At 36.3% G+C, this 16,102-nt stretch overlaps 1 protein-coding gene and 1 non-coding gene across 11 annotated transcripts in view; both read left to right on the forward strand.

Annotated features, from left to right (window-relative positions):
- PRPF39 (pre-mRNA processing factor 39) overlaps positions 1-15,878 on the forward strand; it is a 31,979-nt gene extending 16,101 nt beyond the window's left edge. The window contains exons 3-17 of one of the 10 annotated variants that reach the window (XM_021101264.2): positions 684-715; positions 803-928; positions 1,111-1,179; positions 1,283-1,445; positions 1,574-1,692; positions 4,648-4,815; positions 7,763-7,928; positions 8,371-8,478; positions 9,997-10,161; positions 10,476-10,602; positions 11,225-11,493; positions 12,373-12,557; positions 14,465-14,539; positions 14,785-14,902; positions 15,148-15,878. In XM_021101264.2, coding sequence (XP_020956923.1) covers positions 1,359-1,445; positions 1,574-1,692; positions 4,648-4,815; positions 7,763-7,928; positions 8,371-8,478; positions 9,997-10,161; positions 10,476-10,602; positions 11,225-11,493; positions 12,373-12,557; positions 14,465-14,539; positions 14,785-14,902; positions 15,148-15,204 — 1,644 coding nt within the window. In that variant the 5' untranslated portion in view covers positions 684-715; positions 803-928; positions 1,111-1,179; positions 1,283-1,358 and the 3' untranslated portion in view covers positions 15,205-15,878. Of the gene's footprint in view, positions 1-683; positions 716-802; positions 1,446-1,573; positions 1,693-4,647; positions 4,816-7,762; positions 7,929-8,370; positions 8,479-9,996; positions 10,603-11,224; positions 11,494-12,372; positions 12,558-14,464; positions 14,540-14,784; positions 14,903-15,147 lie in introns of all 10 variants that reach the window. The other 9 variants (XM_084980559.1, XM_005659929.4, XR_014818131.1 and 6 more) reach the window with 9 other exon arrangements.
- LOC146406907 (small nucleolar RNA SNORD127) lies at positions 11,567-11,652 on the forward strand. The gene has a single exon (XR_014834332.1). It is a non-coding gene; the product is annotated as a small nucleolar RNA SNORD127 (small nucleolar RNA).
- Positions 15,879-16,102: the final 224 nt, after the last annotated feature.

Raw genomic sequence — 16,102 nt, forward strand, 5'->3', positions numbered from 1 at the left:
AGGCATACCTCGTTTTATTGCGTTTCCTCTTAATGAGCTTGGCAGATACTGTGTTTTTTAAAACCTGAAGGTTTGTGGCATTCTTGCATCGAGACAGTATTTGCTCGCTTCATGTCTCTGTTGCATTTCTGGTATTTCTTAGAATATTTCAAACTTTTTCATTTGTTGTGGTGATCTGTGATCAGTGGTATTTCATATTACTATTTTAATTGTTTTGGCATTTTTAATTTAATTTTTTTTTTTTTTTTTTTTTTTTTTGCTTTTTAGGGCCGTACCCTCGACATATGGAAGTTCCCGGGCTAGGGGTCAAATCTGAGCTACAGCCGTCAGCCATAGCCACAGCCACAGCAACGTGGGATCTGAGCCACGTCTTCAACGTACACCACAGCTCATGGCAACGCTTGATGCTTAACAGCTTAACCCACTGAGCAAGGCTAGGGATTGAACCCACATCCTTATGAATATTAGTCAGATTTGTGTCCACTGAGCCATGACGGGAACTCCTGTTTTGGCATTTTTTAGCAATAAAGTATTTTTAAATTAAGGTATATACATTGTTTTTTAGACATAATGCTATTGCACACTTAATAAGCTATGGTATAGTGTAAACATAATTTTTGTGTGCACTTTGAAAGCAAAAACTTTGTGTGACCTGCTTCATTGCAATATTCGCTTTATTACAGTGATCTGGAACTGAACCCGCAATATCTCTGAGGTATGCCTGTACATTTGAAAGGAATAATAAATATTTTTGTGACAAAAATTTCCAAGATGTTTAAATACCTTGTTTTATTTTCATCAGAATCACTTGATGGCTGCCAGGAAAGCGTTTGACAAATTTTTCATACACTATCCGTATTGCTATGGTTATTGGAAAAAGTATGCAGACCTTGAAAAGCGGCATGACAACATTAAACAATCAGATGAGGTGCGTACATTACTGAATAAAGTTATCTTCATTAGGTACTGTGAGCCAAATGATAACAAAGCAAAGACTTTTTTTGGCTGGCAGTACCTACGATTTATGGTCGAACAATTTTACAGGGTATTTTATTTGCATTTGTCACTCTTGTGGCATTTGTAGCTAATATTTTCTCTCTTTGTTGGCAGGTGCGTTAAACCTCTACAGTTTGTCAAGCTTTGCAGTGCAAGCCTCTGTATTACACTGCAGCTTAACAAGTAGGGCAGGGCTTTTCTCTCACTTACATTTATTTCTCATTTTCCAAACAATATAGTTGGTTTGCTAGTCACATTTGCTACGTCTTATTGCATTTTTGGTCAGACGCTGTCATTGATGCTCTAATGGGTCTGTGCCCTATGGTCTGTAACCCAAAGCCTGCCCACACAACCCGGTCAGAATGCAGGGACTGCTGCGCTTTGAAGATCAAGACTCTGCACGTGGGGATCAGAACATTGCCATGTTCTATCCAACCTCCACCCAAATGGTAATGGTAGATTATTTAAACAAAATTCCAGTAATTAGTATTTCTAAGGTTCACCGGATAACACAGTGTTACCTCTCTGTTAAGAAATAATTAAATATTTGAAGTACAGTTTGTTGTTTTCTTCTTAGGTGTATCGCCGGGGGCTTCAGGCAATACCTCTTAGTGTTGACCTTTGGATACATTATATAAACTTCTTAAAAGAAACCCTGGACCCAGGTGATCCTGAAACAACCAGTACAATAAAAGGGTATGTGAAACACTGATACTCAAATCTGTATAAAGATATAAATAAGTGGTCTGATACTGATAATAGAATTACTCAGCCATGCTAAACTGAAAGTTTATGTTTATTTTTCACTGCTTATTTAAAAAATGATACAGTAAAGTTATGCATGATTATAAAAAATGTATGTAATAAAGTCCTCCACCATTCCTAGATCCCATTTCCTTATGTCACCAATCCCTCCCCGTCATGGCTAATAGCTTGTTATATGGCTGCATCTTTTTAACATTTCTTTAAGGGTATAAAGGATAGTTGAAAATTTTCTCCACTCCCAGTACTGTTTCCTCTTTTCTGTTTGTTTGCTTGTTTTCATTTCTGATATATCTGATCTCTGGAGTTGTGCTCATGTTAAAGTTTAGACATTAATAAACCGAATGGAAGCTCTGTGCTATCTTAGGTGGCCTATGGGACTTCATTGTAAAGTGATCAGGTGGCCACTCAGGTTTTTGTTGGGGGACTCCCAGTATTGGAATCCTTATATCTTATTGTACTAAGCAGTTTCTTCATTGAAGAAGCGTCTCATCTACCTGGGAAGTATATACCTAGCTTCTGAGATTCCATGGCTGGGCAGGAAAGGGGATTTAAGATCCCTTACCTTCTTCTAAACATTTTGTTCATTACCTATCATCCTTCCTCTTGCAACTCCCTCTGGTTTTTGTTGTATCTGGTACATTAATTTCCTGAATTGGAGTTCCCGTCGCGGCGAAGTGGTTAACGAATCCGACTAGGAACCATGAGGTTGCGGGTTCGATCCCGGGCCTTGCTCAGTGGGCTAAGGATCCAGCATTGCCGTGAGCTGTGGTGTAGCTTGCAGACGCGGCTCGGATCCCGCGTTGCTGTGGCTCTGGCGTAGGCTGGTAGCTACAGTTCTGATTGGACCCCTAGCTTGGGAACCTCCATATGCCGTGGGAGAGGCCCAAGAAATTGCAAAAAGACAAAAAAAAAAAAAAAAAAAATTTCCTGAATCATTTTGGGATTCTGCTGGTGAGAAGCATGTATTTTAACTCTTAAAAACCTACACGTGTACATACACATATTCTCTCAATCCTTTGTATATATTGAACATATTTCCACCAATTTTGGCACATCTTTGTTTAGGTTGTCTTTATCATAATAGAGGTTCTTTTTTTTATTATAGTTGGTTCAGTTTTCATCTTTTATTGATTTCTGACTTTTGTGCCTATCTTGCCAAGAATATATGAATCTTAAGGTTTCTTCTAAATCTTTTTATAGGGTTGTTTTTTGTTTTTTGTTTTTTTTTTTGTTTTTTTTCTTTTCTTTTCTTTTCTTTGCCACTCTATGGCATATGGAGTTCTGGGGCCTGGGATCAGATCGGAGCTGCAGTTGCGACTGTTGCCCCAGCTGTGGCAACACTAGATCTTTAACCCACTGTGCTGGGTGGGAGGGATTGAACCTTTGTCCTAGTGCTCCCAAGATACTGTCAATCCTGCTGTGCCACTGGGAACTCCTCTAGTTTTTTGTTTTTTTTTTTAGTCATTCATCTAGCATTTAGTCTTTCCGTTTGTCAGAGATTAACCTTTTATTTTTTCCATTTGTTAAACAGTCTTAATCTTTTCTGCATTGATTTAATATACTTTTGGAGTTCCCATGTGGCTCAGTGGGTTACGGAACTGGTATTGTCATTGCAGTGGCATGGGTTACTGCTGTGGCGTGGGTTTAATCCCTGGCCCAGGAACTTTCACATGCCACACCCGGCAAAAAAACAAAAAAACTTCTTTATCATATGCTAAATTCTCATGTATACATTGATCTGTTTTGTTTTCTTGAGAACTGTTTGTTAATCTGTTTTTCTGATATCAGGCGTGTGCTGTACTTATAATTACTATAGCTTCCTAGCTTTTTTTTGATATTTTTCAGGAAAAATACCTGCTACATTGTCCTTTATACTGTTAAAAATCCCTCTTGATTCTATTATTTATTTTGAAAATATCTATCTAAAAATTTATCCCATTAGAATATTAAATCCAGTGATTAAAATTGCTTACTGAAATCTGTTGAAATGAGCTAAAAATAAATGTTTTTGTAGTAAACCATAATTGGAGGATTTTAGAATCAGGAGAGACTTCTGAGAGTTTTAAAATGCATGTATATTTCTCATCTGGCAAGGCAACTGGACCTCTTGTTAGAGAAAAGTATTTTTTTTTGGTGGGAGGGGTGTATTTTTTTTTTTTTTTTTAAAGGCAGCTCCTGCAGCATATGAAAGTTCCCAGGCTAGGGGTGGAGTTGGAGCTGTAGCTGCCAGCCTATACCACAGTCACAGCAACACGAGATCTGAGCTGTGTCTGCAACCTACAGTGCAGCTCACAGCAAGGACAGATCCTTAATCCACTGAGCAGGGCCAGGGATCGAACCCATGTCCTCATGGGTGTTAGTTGGGTTCATTATTGCTGAGCCATGACGAGAACGCCAGAAAATTATTTTTTAAAGTAAGATAAAATTTCTTTCTTTTGTCTTTTGCCCTAAAGGAATCTAACATTTCAAGTTTAACAAATATTTTAGTGTCTACTGTGACACTCTTATGTGTTTGTGATGTAATTTGGATTGCAAATTTATATCTTATGTATAATAATATATAGTTATATAAAAAGTACATTTATTTCCTTTATGTTTTTCTCTTTTTTAAAAAGCAGCTGTCATACACTTTTCCATTGTTCCTTCTTTCTTTTAATCTCTACTTATATAGGTAACAGTTAACTATAATTTTGAATTTAGCATTATATTCTGAAATTTAGAAATTTTTTTATTTTTTGTTTTTCAATAGAGACTGATGTATAACCTATTAATTTCAGGTATACAGCTTAATGTTTTGGTCTTTGTTTATATTGTCAAGTGTAGAAATAATATTTTTAAAGCAGCTTTATCTTAGAAATATAACTTAGGGGTAATTTAATTTTTCAGAACTTTTGAGCATGCTGTTCTAGCTGCAGGAACAGATTTCCGATCTGACAGACTATGGGAAATGTATATAAACTGGGAAAATGAACAGGGAAACCTGAGAGAAGTTACAGCTATATATGATCGTATTCTTGGTATTCCAACACAGCTTTATAGTCATCATTTTCAGAGGTAGGTGGCAAAATCGGATTGTTGAAATTTCTTTGTGATTACTTAGGTAATTAATTTCTAATATTGAGGATATTTATTCTCTTGACATGTAAGATTTTTCTACATGCAAACAGAAATAAATTTTTTAGCTCGATAATCACAATTTATACACTTTTAAATTTTGACATTTTCCATATAGCTTAAAAAGTGTTTAGGAATTATATTGGTTTGGACTCCATTGATAAATGTTTGGGTTTTTTTGTTTCTTTTTTTTGTTTGTTTTTTGTTTTTTTGTCTTTTTGCTATTTCTTTGGGCCGCTCCCACGGCATATGGAAGTTCCCAGGCTAGGGGTCGAATCGGAGCTGTAGCCACTGGCCTACTCCAGAGCCACAGCAACGCGGGATCCGAGCCGAGACTGCAAGCTATACCACAGCTCATGGCAACGCCAGATCCTTAACCCACTGAGCAAGGGCAGGGACCGAACCCGCAACCTCATGGTTCCTAGTTGGATTCGTTAACCACTGCGCCACGACGGGAACTCCGGTTTTTTTGTTTATTTTGTTTTTGGCCAAGCTGTGCAGTGGCTTAATGTGGGAATTCAATTCCTAGATCAAAGACTGAACCCACGCTACAGTAGTGAAAGCACAGAATCTTAACTACTAAACCACCAGGGAAAAAATTTTTTTTTTTTTTTTTGGCTGTACCTGTGGCATATTAAGTTCCTGGGCCAGGATTTGAATCCTAGCCAGCTGTGTTGAGACCTACATCACAGCTGTGGCAATACCAGATCCTTAACCCACTGTGCCATGCAGGGGTCTAAACCCTGCTCCAGCAGTGACCTAAGCCACCACAGATAACAGGTACCTAACTTCCCGTGCCACAGCAGGAAGGCCAATGTTTGCTTTTTTTTTTTTTTTTTTTTTTTTTTGCTTTTTAGGGCTGCACCTGTGGTATATGGAGGTTCCCAGGCTGGGGGTTGAATTAGAGCTGCAGCTGCCGGCCTGTGCCATAGCCACAGCAACACAGGATCTGAGCCACGTCTGTGACCTACACCACAGTTCACAGCAATGCCAGATCCCCAAACCACTGAGTGAGACAAGGGATCGAACTGGCATCCTCATAGATACTAGTCGGATTTGTTTCCACTACACCACAACTGGAACGCCCAGTGTTTGCTTTTTTTAACTGCCACATTTTCTATATTTTTGTAACAATTTTTATAATTTTTATAACTAGTTTTATGTTAGCTCAGTGGGTTAAAGATCTGGCATTCAAGTTGCTGCTGTGGCATGGGTTTAATTCCTGGCCCTGGAACTTCCACAGGCCAAGGGCAGAGCCAAAAAAGAAAACAGATTAGAAATGCTGAGGGTGTTGATTTGTGGATGGGGTGATACGCTTTATTATTTTTTTCTTTTTGCTTTTTAGGGTCACACTTGCAGCATATGGAAGTTCCCAGGCTAGGGGTTGAATCGGAGTTAGAGCTGCCAGCCTATACCACAGCAGTGCGAGGTCCGAGCTGAGTCTGTGATCTACATCACACCTCACTGCAATGCTGTATACTCCCTGAGCAAGGCCAGGGAGCCAATCCACATTCTCATGGATACTAGTCAGCTTTGTTTTCACTGTGCCACAACGGGAAATCCAAGGGGTGACATGCTTAAAGACATGTTGTATATAAGGTTCCAAATTGAGATGGTGTTCATGTTTTAGCTCCTTAACTTGGTGTTTTTGGATTAAAATTTGTGTTACACACTAGTGTGTGTGGATAAATGAAATGACTTTTTATTTTCATACTACTCTTTGCTTAAAATCTGTATTTCTTAATGCAGAGTATCGGCAATTACATATACTGATCTGGAATTTAGGGAAGAGGTTTGGACTTAGGTTAGAGTTTAAGAGTCCTTATGGCATGCTTATTATTTCAAGCTGTATTAATAAGATTGTTTAGAAAGTATATAAGAACAGATGAGAAAGAAATGCAGAGTGTAATTTTGGGACATACTGGCATTTAGGGGCAGATTGGAATGGGGGTGCCTCTAAGGAGATCAACAATCAGTCAAAGACTTCAAAGAAAACCAAGAAATGGTAATTCAGAGCCAGGTGTGAAGAAGGTTCTAATAGGAAGATTAGTTAACAGCCGTAAATACTGAGTATTTCCTTAGGATAGAGTACTGTGTACTGTGAAACCTCTGTTTTAATTTTGCATGTAAGAGGTACTTGGTGGCTTTAATTAGGGCAATTTCATTGAAATGTTTGGCACAGACACAGGAACTCAATAGTAACTGGGAGGTAAGGAAGGAACTGCAAAATTTGTTGATCATTTATAAATAATTATAATTTAAATATGGCTTGCTATATTTAATTTTACATCAATTTTGCAGTGATATTATCTCACTTTACAGATGAGAAAAGCAAGATTTAGAGAAGGGAAAGATGTCCCTTAAATAACTAGTAATGGACAGAACTGGATTTGAATGTATTACTGCCCATATGTTCTCCATTCCATTTTTTTTTTCTTTTAAGGGCCACATCCATGGCATATGAAGTTGCCAGGCTAGGGGTCGAATCAGAGCTGCAACTGCCAGCCTATGCCACAGCCATGACAATGCAGGATCTGATCCGTGTCTGTGACACAAATCACAACTCATGGCAGCACTGGATCCTTTAACCCACTGAGTGAGGCCAGGGGTCAAACCTGCATCTTTATGGATACTAGTTGGATTCTTAATCCACTGAACCACTATGGGAACTCCTCCATTTCATCGTTTATCAAGTAATATTCCTCCTTGAGGTATTTTATTAAGTGGTATTCAAGGGGAATACTACTCAGCCATGAAGAAGAATAAAAGTTTGCCATTTGCAGCAATATGGAGAGACCTGGAGGGTATATCATGCTTAGTGAAATGTAACGTGGGATCTAAAATGATGCTTCATATATAGAACTTGTATTTTTATTGTCTTCCTTAGATTTAAAGAACATGTACAAAATAACTTGCCTAGAGATCTTCTAACTGGTGAACAGTTTATTCAGCTGCGAAGGGAATTAGCTTCTGTAAATGGCCATAGTGGTGATGATGGTCCTCCCGGTGATGATCTACCATCAGGAATTGAAGACATAACTGATCCAGCAAAGGTAACTAGACTTATTAAAAAAAACCAAACTTTTAGTTCATGAAAAACTAAACTTCATGTCCCTTGACTGCATGTGTGGCATGACTTGTAGCACATATAAAATCAATTTTCTGATTAAGGCGGGTAGGAATTCTTTAGTTGGTATATCTTAAATATAGATTAAATAGAGAATCTGTTTTACTGTGAGACCTCTGAAACTGTTAGCTTAGAAGGGTGATTTTGCCTATGTTATATAGTAGCACTATTTTTAAAAAATGAGAAAGTGGTTTAAGAAATTCTGTTATAGATTTTAGTATTGTTAATTGTACTTCGCACATAATTGACAACAGTTTAAAAACCCTCCACTATTCTAAGACTATAAAATGTGTAAATAATACTTAAATGTAAGCAGTGATCTTTTAAAATTTTAGTATATATAACTTAAAATTTTTTTTCTTCACAAGCTGATTACTGAAATAGAAAACATGAGACATAGAATCATTGAAATTCATCAAGAAATGTTTAATTATAATGAACATGAAGTTAGTAAGAGGTGGACATTTGAAGAAGGTGTAAGTATTTTTTTGCTGGTGTTGTAGGCTTCAAAATACAGATATGAATAATGAATTTTTTTAGTTATGAGTAATACCTCTACTATTTATTTTTGCTTATTTAAGTAATAAGATGTTTGTCCCACTTATTGCTACCATTATCAATTTTCCATTATTTTATCATTTTCCAATATCAATTTTAAAAACACTGAATTCACATTTGCTTGAATTGCAGGTTATTTAATCCCAACCATTGTATTACAGCTGTTCAGTTTTTACAATCAACATCTTTGATTTTTTTTTTTTTGCTTTTTAGAGCCACACCCACAGCATATGGAGATTCCCAGTCTAGGGGTCAGTCGCAGCTATAGCTGCTGGCCTACACCATAGCACAGCAACGCAGGATCTGAGTTGCATCTGCGACTTACACCACAGCTCATGGCAGTGCCAGATCCTTAACCCACTGAGTGAGGCCAGGGATTGAACCCACAACCTCATGGTTCCTAGTGGAATTTGTTAACCACTAGGCCATGACAGGAACTCCCAAACTTTTATTCTTTTTCGTGGTTGTGTAGTATTCCATTTGTGTGTATATGTGTTTGTGTATGTTTGTATCCTTTACTGATTCATCTGTGAATGGATACTGATCTGCTTTCTGTTATAATGTAATTGTTCAATTTAAAAATACTTAGCAAATGATACAATTTCCTGCACACAAAGTTTTGTAGTTCTGTTAAAATGACTGGATAAATGGAAAATACATTCTGTTCATTCAAGTTTTATGCCTAAGTAATGAAGGGATTTTATTTATTTATTTATTTATTTATTTATTTTTGGTCTTTTGTCTTTTTAGGGCTGCACCCGAGGCATATGGAAGTTCCCAGGCTAGAAGTCGAATCGGAGCTGTTGGTACAGGCCTATGCCACAGCCACAGCAACGCCAGATCCGAGCCGTGTTTGTGACCTGCACCACAGCTCACAGCAACACCATATCCTCAACCCTGAGCAAGGCCAGGGATTGAACCCACAACCTCATGTTTCCTAGTCGGATTTGTTTCCTCTGTGCCAAGACGGAAACTCCAGAAGGGATTTTAATTTTAAGTTTTTTTATCATGAGATATGCTAGTGAAGGTTTTTTTTGGTTCATTACTATATTTATAATTTACTCTTTTTTTTGTTGTTGTTGTTGTTGTTGTTGCTGCTGCTATTTCTTGGGCCGCTCCCGTGGCATATGGAGGTTCCCAGGCTAGGGGTTGAATCGGAGCTGTAGCCACCGGCCTACGCCAGAGCCACAGCAACGCGGGATCTGAGCTGCGTCTGCAACCTACACCACAGCTCACGGCATGCCGGATCATTAACCCACTGAGCAAGGGCAGGGACCGAACCCGCAACCTCATGGTTCCTACTCAGATTCGTTAACCACTGCGCCACGATGGGAACTCCTGTATTTATAATTTAAATGCTTTGTATTACTGTAGTCATTCATGTTTTGTTGTTGATAGTGGTTTGCTTTCATTGTCACGTCATACTTATATTACAGATTAAAAGACCTTATTTTCATGTGAAACCATTGGAAAAGGCACAACTGAAAAACTGGAAAGAATACTTAGAATTTGAAATCGAAAATGGGACTCATGAACGAGTTGTGGTTCTATTTGAAAGATGTGTCATATCATGTGCCCTCTATGAGGAGTTTTGGATTAAGGTAAGAAAATTATATGCTCTGAAACTTGAGTATATTATAAACATTGATCTAGTGACTAACCTTTTTTGTACTTCTGTTGAATGTTGTTCATATAACTATATCTGTTGCATTAGGAGATGGTCTGCTTGCAACCAGATTTGACTGCTGCATATGCCAACCTCGTTGCCTCTCTTCGTCCTTCCTTACAGAAACTAGTCTAGTGGTTCAATAAAGGTGCTGAATGGGTTTAAAAATAGAATTTTATCGTTCTGTCACATATTTAATGGCTTGTTCAACTGTAAATTATTCAGTATCTCCTCTGTTTCTGTATGTAGTATGCCAAGTACATGGAAAACCATAGCATTGAAGGAGTGAGGCATGTCTTCAGCAGAGCTTGCACAATTCATCTCCCAAAGAAACCTATGGTGCATATGCTTTGGGCAGCTTTTGAGGAACAGCAGGGTAAGAATAAGAAAATTTAGTTGCTATTTGGGATTTAGGTTACTTTAGGATAAAGTTACAGGAGTTGGAGTTTCCATTGTGGTGGAGTGGAAATGAATCCGAATAGGTTTGATCCCTGGCCTCGCTCAGTGGGTTAAGGATCTAGCGTTGCCGTGAGCTGTGGTGTAGGTCGCAGACGTGGCTCGGATCTGGCATTGCTGTGGCTCTGGAGTAGGCAGGCAGCAACAGCTCTGATTGGACCTGTAGCCTGGGAACCTCCATATGTTGCAGGTGCGGTCTTAAAGAGCAAAAAGACAAAAATAAATAAATAAATAAAGTTATCGGAGTTGAGTCCTGAGGGGTAATGTAAAGCAGATGTAGATGAACTTTTTCTATAAAGGCCAGATAGTAAATATTTTAGGCTTTGTAGGCCATGTGATCTCTTTCCTAATAACCCTGTCATCAGAGCCCCAAAATAGACATAGACAGTACATAAACAAATGAGCATGGCTGTTTTCCATTTCAAAGAATAAAAATAGGCAGAGGGTTGGATATAGCTTAGGGCTATTATTTGCCAGTACTTGGCATAAAGGATATTTCATAAGTTTATACAGAAGCATAAACATTTAATTACTATTTCTAGGCAATATTAATGAAGCCAGGAATATCTTGAGAACATTTGAAGAATGTGTCCTAGGACTGGCAATGGTTCGTTTGAGAAGAGTAAGTTTAGAACGACGGCATGGAAATATGGAAGAAGCTGAACGTCTGCTTCAGGATGCCATTAAGAATGCCAAAGCAAATAATGAATCATCATTTTATGCTATCAAACTTGCCCGACATCTTTTCAAAATACAAAAAAACCTTCCCAAATCAAGAAAGGTGCTTTTGGAAGCAATTGAAAGAGACAAAGTATGTATTTGTGTTTTTTAGAATATTTTCCATAAAGAAACCAGTGATTTTTTTTGTTTGTTTGTTTTCCTTTTGGCAACTATGATGAAAAATGTGGTCTGTATGTGATATATTTTATTACTAAATGAAGACAACAGTCCCTCTAAACTGATGTTGCCATTCTTTAAAATTTTTTTCAAATTATTATGCATTAACATTGGATTAAAAAGTTTTGCACATATCGTGACATTTTCTATTTTCTCCATATTTAGAAATTTTATGCCAAATTTATTGATTATTAAGTACAGGGCCTGGGAGAACAGTTTATAAACAGAAGCATGGCAGTTGCCTGCACTGTAGGAAATGTAGTAGTAAGATTATTTCTCCTTTTCCGAAGTTTTTTCTTTTATATTTCAATTGATAAAGGGCAGTGTCTAAGATATTTTTCATTTTTTAGATTTTCAACTAATGCCAGGTCTCTTTTAGATAAGTTTATAAAAGGTTCATTTCCAGCTATAGTTTAGGATGATTATCTTTGGTTGTAAAGATTTAGATTACTGGAAACTATAGAGATCATTTTTTTATGTTTTACTTTGGATTTGTCATGGTAAGTCAAGCTACATTAAATCCAAGATAGGATATAGTGTTTTAATTTATCGATACTTAACAATTTGCATAGTTTAGGAGATACTAGGATGTTGTTTTTACCTACCAATGTGCCAAATAGGTTTTTTAACCTATTTTGATAGATGCTGACAACAGTTAACATGAATTACATTTTAATACAACTTTCAATTTTGAATTTTTCAAAATGGGACAAAAAATTAAGGCATTTCTAAATATGTGTAGTTTAATCAGATTTCTTAGAAATATCATTAATTGATACTGCTTTTTACACAGGAGAACACAAAGTTATACCTCAATTTACTTGAAATGGAATACAGTGGTGACCTCAAACAAAATGAAGAAAATATCCTAAATTGTTTTGACAAAGCTATACATGGTTCATTACCTATTAAAATGAGAATTACATTTTCTCAGAGAAAAGTGGAATTTCTTGAAGATTTTGGCTCAGATGTTAATAAGTAAGAACTTAGTTATATATTATCTATTTGACTAGTAAATGAGCATTGATAATTTTGGTTGGGATTTTGATGAAGAGTATACAACATGATATATTATTAAATTTAAAATGTTTTCTAGGTTATTTTCTCCTCAGATATAGGTGGGAGTAAATTCAGTTTTGCAAATGTGTATGTCCTTAATAGGATGTATGGCCTTTGCTTCAAAACTGTTTTCCAAATTTTTGCATGGTAATTTAAGCAATGAGATAGGAAACAAATTCTATGAAAAAGGAAATGGCTGAAGGATTGAACACATGCATTTAGTATATAGGCCACCAAAAGTCTATGGAGTTATTAGTCTGGAATAGGAATGCCATTTTATCTCATATTGGAAAAGAGGATGGATGTAAGGTCCCCAGATCACACCTATGGTCTCATCTTTGTGCACTGTGTAAAAGGATGAAAGTTGAGGATGGCAAGGGATTTGAGAAAATGACAGGTTTAAATTTGTAAAATATGGGAGTTCCCTAGCCTGGGAACTTCCGTATGCTGCAGCTGTGGCCCTAAAAAGCAAAAAAAAAAAAAAAAAGGTAAAATATGGATAATGGATAAGCAGTGAGATCCTGCTGTATAGCACTGGATACTATATCTAGTCACTTAATGGAGCGTGATAATTTGAGAAAAAAGAATGTATATATGTATGTGTGACTGAGTCACCTTGCTATACAGTAGAAAATTGACAGAATGCTATAAACCAGATATAATGGAAAAAAATAAAAATCATTAAAAAGAAATTGTAAAATAGAAGAGTAGAAATAGTGATTAGAGCATCGCTGCCATTCCTTTCTTACCTGACTCTAGTAAGGAAATATCTCACTTCCTGTTAGGCAAGTCTGTATATACATTTTTGATGGCTGAGTAAGATTTTAATTAATGAGTTACATTTTAATAATATAATTTACAATTATATATATGTGCTTGGCATAATACTAAATATTTTGTATTAATTACCCAATGTAGAATATTATTGACAATCTAATGGGGGGAAGAGATACTGTTGTTTTAGTAGAGAGAGGAAAGAGATTAGGCATTTTTTTCCAAGGTCACTTAGCTATTACATTGTGCAGCTAAGAGCCTATTTCAGAGCATGTGCTCTTAACCACTTCCTGTGCTGTCTTCTGTTTTGCACTGAAGAAAGTACAGAAAAGAAATGGCATATGTAATTCTAACTTTTAGCCTAGTTGAATGGTATGATGATCAGAGGATATTCCTAAGTATATGAGGTAGTATATACACTTTAGCCTAACTGTGGCAGGTGTTTTCAGTAAGTACTGTTAAATTAGATCTCAAAAGTAAATTATAGAATGGTCAGGACTCATGGTTGCACTGGATAAAAACATACCAAGGTTTTTGCTGTTTGATACCTCCTTCGTCAGGTTCTCCCCACATCTTAGAAATAATGAACAAGGTAGCTCTTGGCCAGCAACCCATTAGCCTTACAACTGTTGTATGAAAACAGGCACTTTCCTACTAGCTCAGTCAAAAATCCTGGGACTTAGTGACATCCTGGTTTGGGTTATATGCTCATGTCTAAATATACAGGAATATAGTATGTATGTGACATCCTGGTTTGGGTTATATGCTCATCTCTAAATATACAGGAATATAGTATGTATATCATGTATACCTAGTATATAGTAATGTAATTGACCAGGCCTGTATCCCTAAAACCTCATTTAAACTACACAGACTGAGAAGGAAAGTGCAGGGGGCAGGTTAGCCTGCTGGCTTATTTGAAAAAAAAAGAAAAGATAGTCATGGTAACATGTTTTTGTTTCCCTAAGTGGAAATCACTTTTAAAAGCTTTAGAAATTTAAGCTTGGGTTCTGTGTATTCCAAAGGTTTTTTTTTCCTCCCTTCTCTCTCAGACTTCTGAATGCTTATGATGAACATCAGACACTCCTAAAAGAACAAGATTCTTTAAAAAGGAAAGCAGAAAATGGGTATGTAATTTCTTGCTGAGTCAGGAAGGGATGCTTTTTTAAAAGAAGATATTTCATTATGGGAATGACAAGTATTACCTTTATGTTGTGGTAATTTAGATACTTGGAAATCATAATTATATGATTTGAAATCATATAAAACAGTGGTTGAGAAAGACAGATGAATGTACACAGGTAACAGTCATCCATTTATTAAAATACTTAACTGGGAGCTTTGAAAGTTTTAATTTTGACCTTTTATTTAGGTCAGAAGAACCAGAGGAAAAGAAAGCACACACAGAAGATACTTCATCATCTACACAGATGATTGATGGTGATTTACAGGCAAATCAAGCTGCTTATAATTATAGTGCCTGGTATCAAGTGAGTTCAATAATTGTAATTGAAATTTTTAATAGATATTAGAAATGCAACAAGTGGGATAGTCTTTTTTTCTTTAGAAAAAAACAACTCCTGTTCCAGATTGTATACATTTTGTGGATGAGACTTGGAATTTCAGCGGTGAATACATGCCTATTTTTTAAAAATATACCTGCTTTAATTATATCTTTATATATGAAACTCAGGCATAGCTCTTGTATGCTAATATGTTTGCTTTTCCCTTTCAGTACAATTATCAGAATCCTTGGAATTATGGACAGTATTATCCTCCTCCTCCAACCTGATGGGAAAATTAATAGCAGATGGAGTATGTGAAAAGTATGAAATTATTTTTTTTTTAATGAGGGATGTAAACAGCATAAACTTGCATTTGATAACTTGTCTTCCCTGTTTCTGTGTAACATGATTTGTTTAGTAATAGGGGAAAATGTCACTTAGTAGCTCACCACAGATACTATTTCCTACCATTTATAAAATTTACTTTTTATTGGAGAACTATTTTTTTGATTTTTGCATTAAGTGGTCTAGAATTCTTTTGCAATGTATTTGCAACAGAGTTTTGTAGCCTTAAGGTTAGGAAAAAACTGACTGCAAATCATGTCAGTGTAGTTTAAGATTCTGAAAATACATAAGGGCTGGTTAATAAGGATTTACCTCCTCTTTAAAAAAATGGATTTTTAACCCTTGCTGACAAGACTGTTTGCGTGTTTCAGTTATCCTTATGAATTTGGATATAACAGCAGAAAAGACACCTATTAAAATACTGTCTTGGAATAGAGATTATAAGTGAGGAAATGGAATGTTTGCATCCCCTTAAAAAATGAAAGTCTTATCAAAACTATGTTGTTTCAGGAGACTTTGTATTTGGAATATTCATGTAAAACTTGTGAGCAAGCTTTCATTTTGATCAAACTGATCATCTTCATTTTTGTAATAAAACTGAAGACTCATCTAGTAATTGTTATGAATTTATTTGTGGCGATCACCTAATAATACTAACTTAATATTTACCTTCAATGGTTTGTTGGTTTTGAAGTGTATTTTTCTTGAATTTAGCTATTATCTTGACAAAATTTCTTAGACCTTTTAACCTTTCGCTTTTTCTCACTCTCTGCTTTTGCCTTCCCTATACGGAAATACGTAAAGATTTTAAGATGAGTATCTCTGGCAACACTGTCCAGA

Source organism: Sus scrofa, chromosome 1, assembly GCF_054392235.1.
Source record: "Sus scrofa isolate SSC_HxYL_T2T_F1_AM1 chromosome 1, Sscrofa_HxYL_maternal_Yorkshire_Landrace_v2.0, whole genome shotgun sequence".
Lineage (NCBI taxonomy): Eukaryota > Metazoa > Chordata > Mammalia > Artiodactyla > Suidae > Sus > Sus scrofa.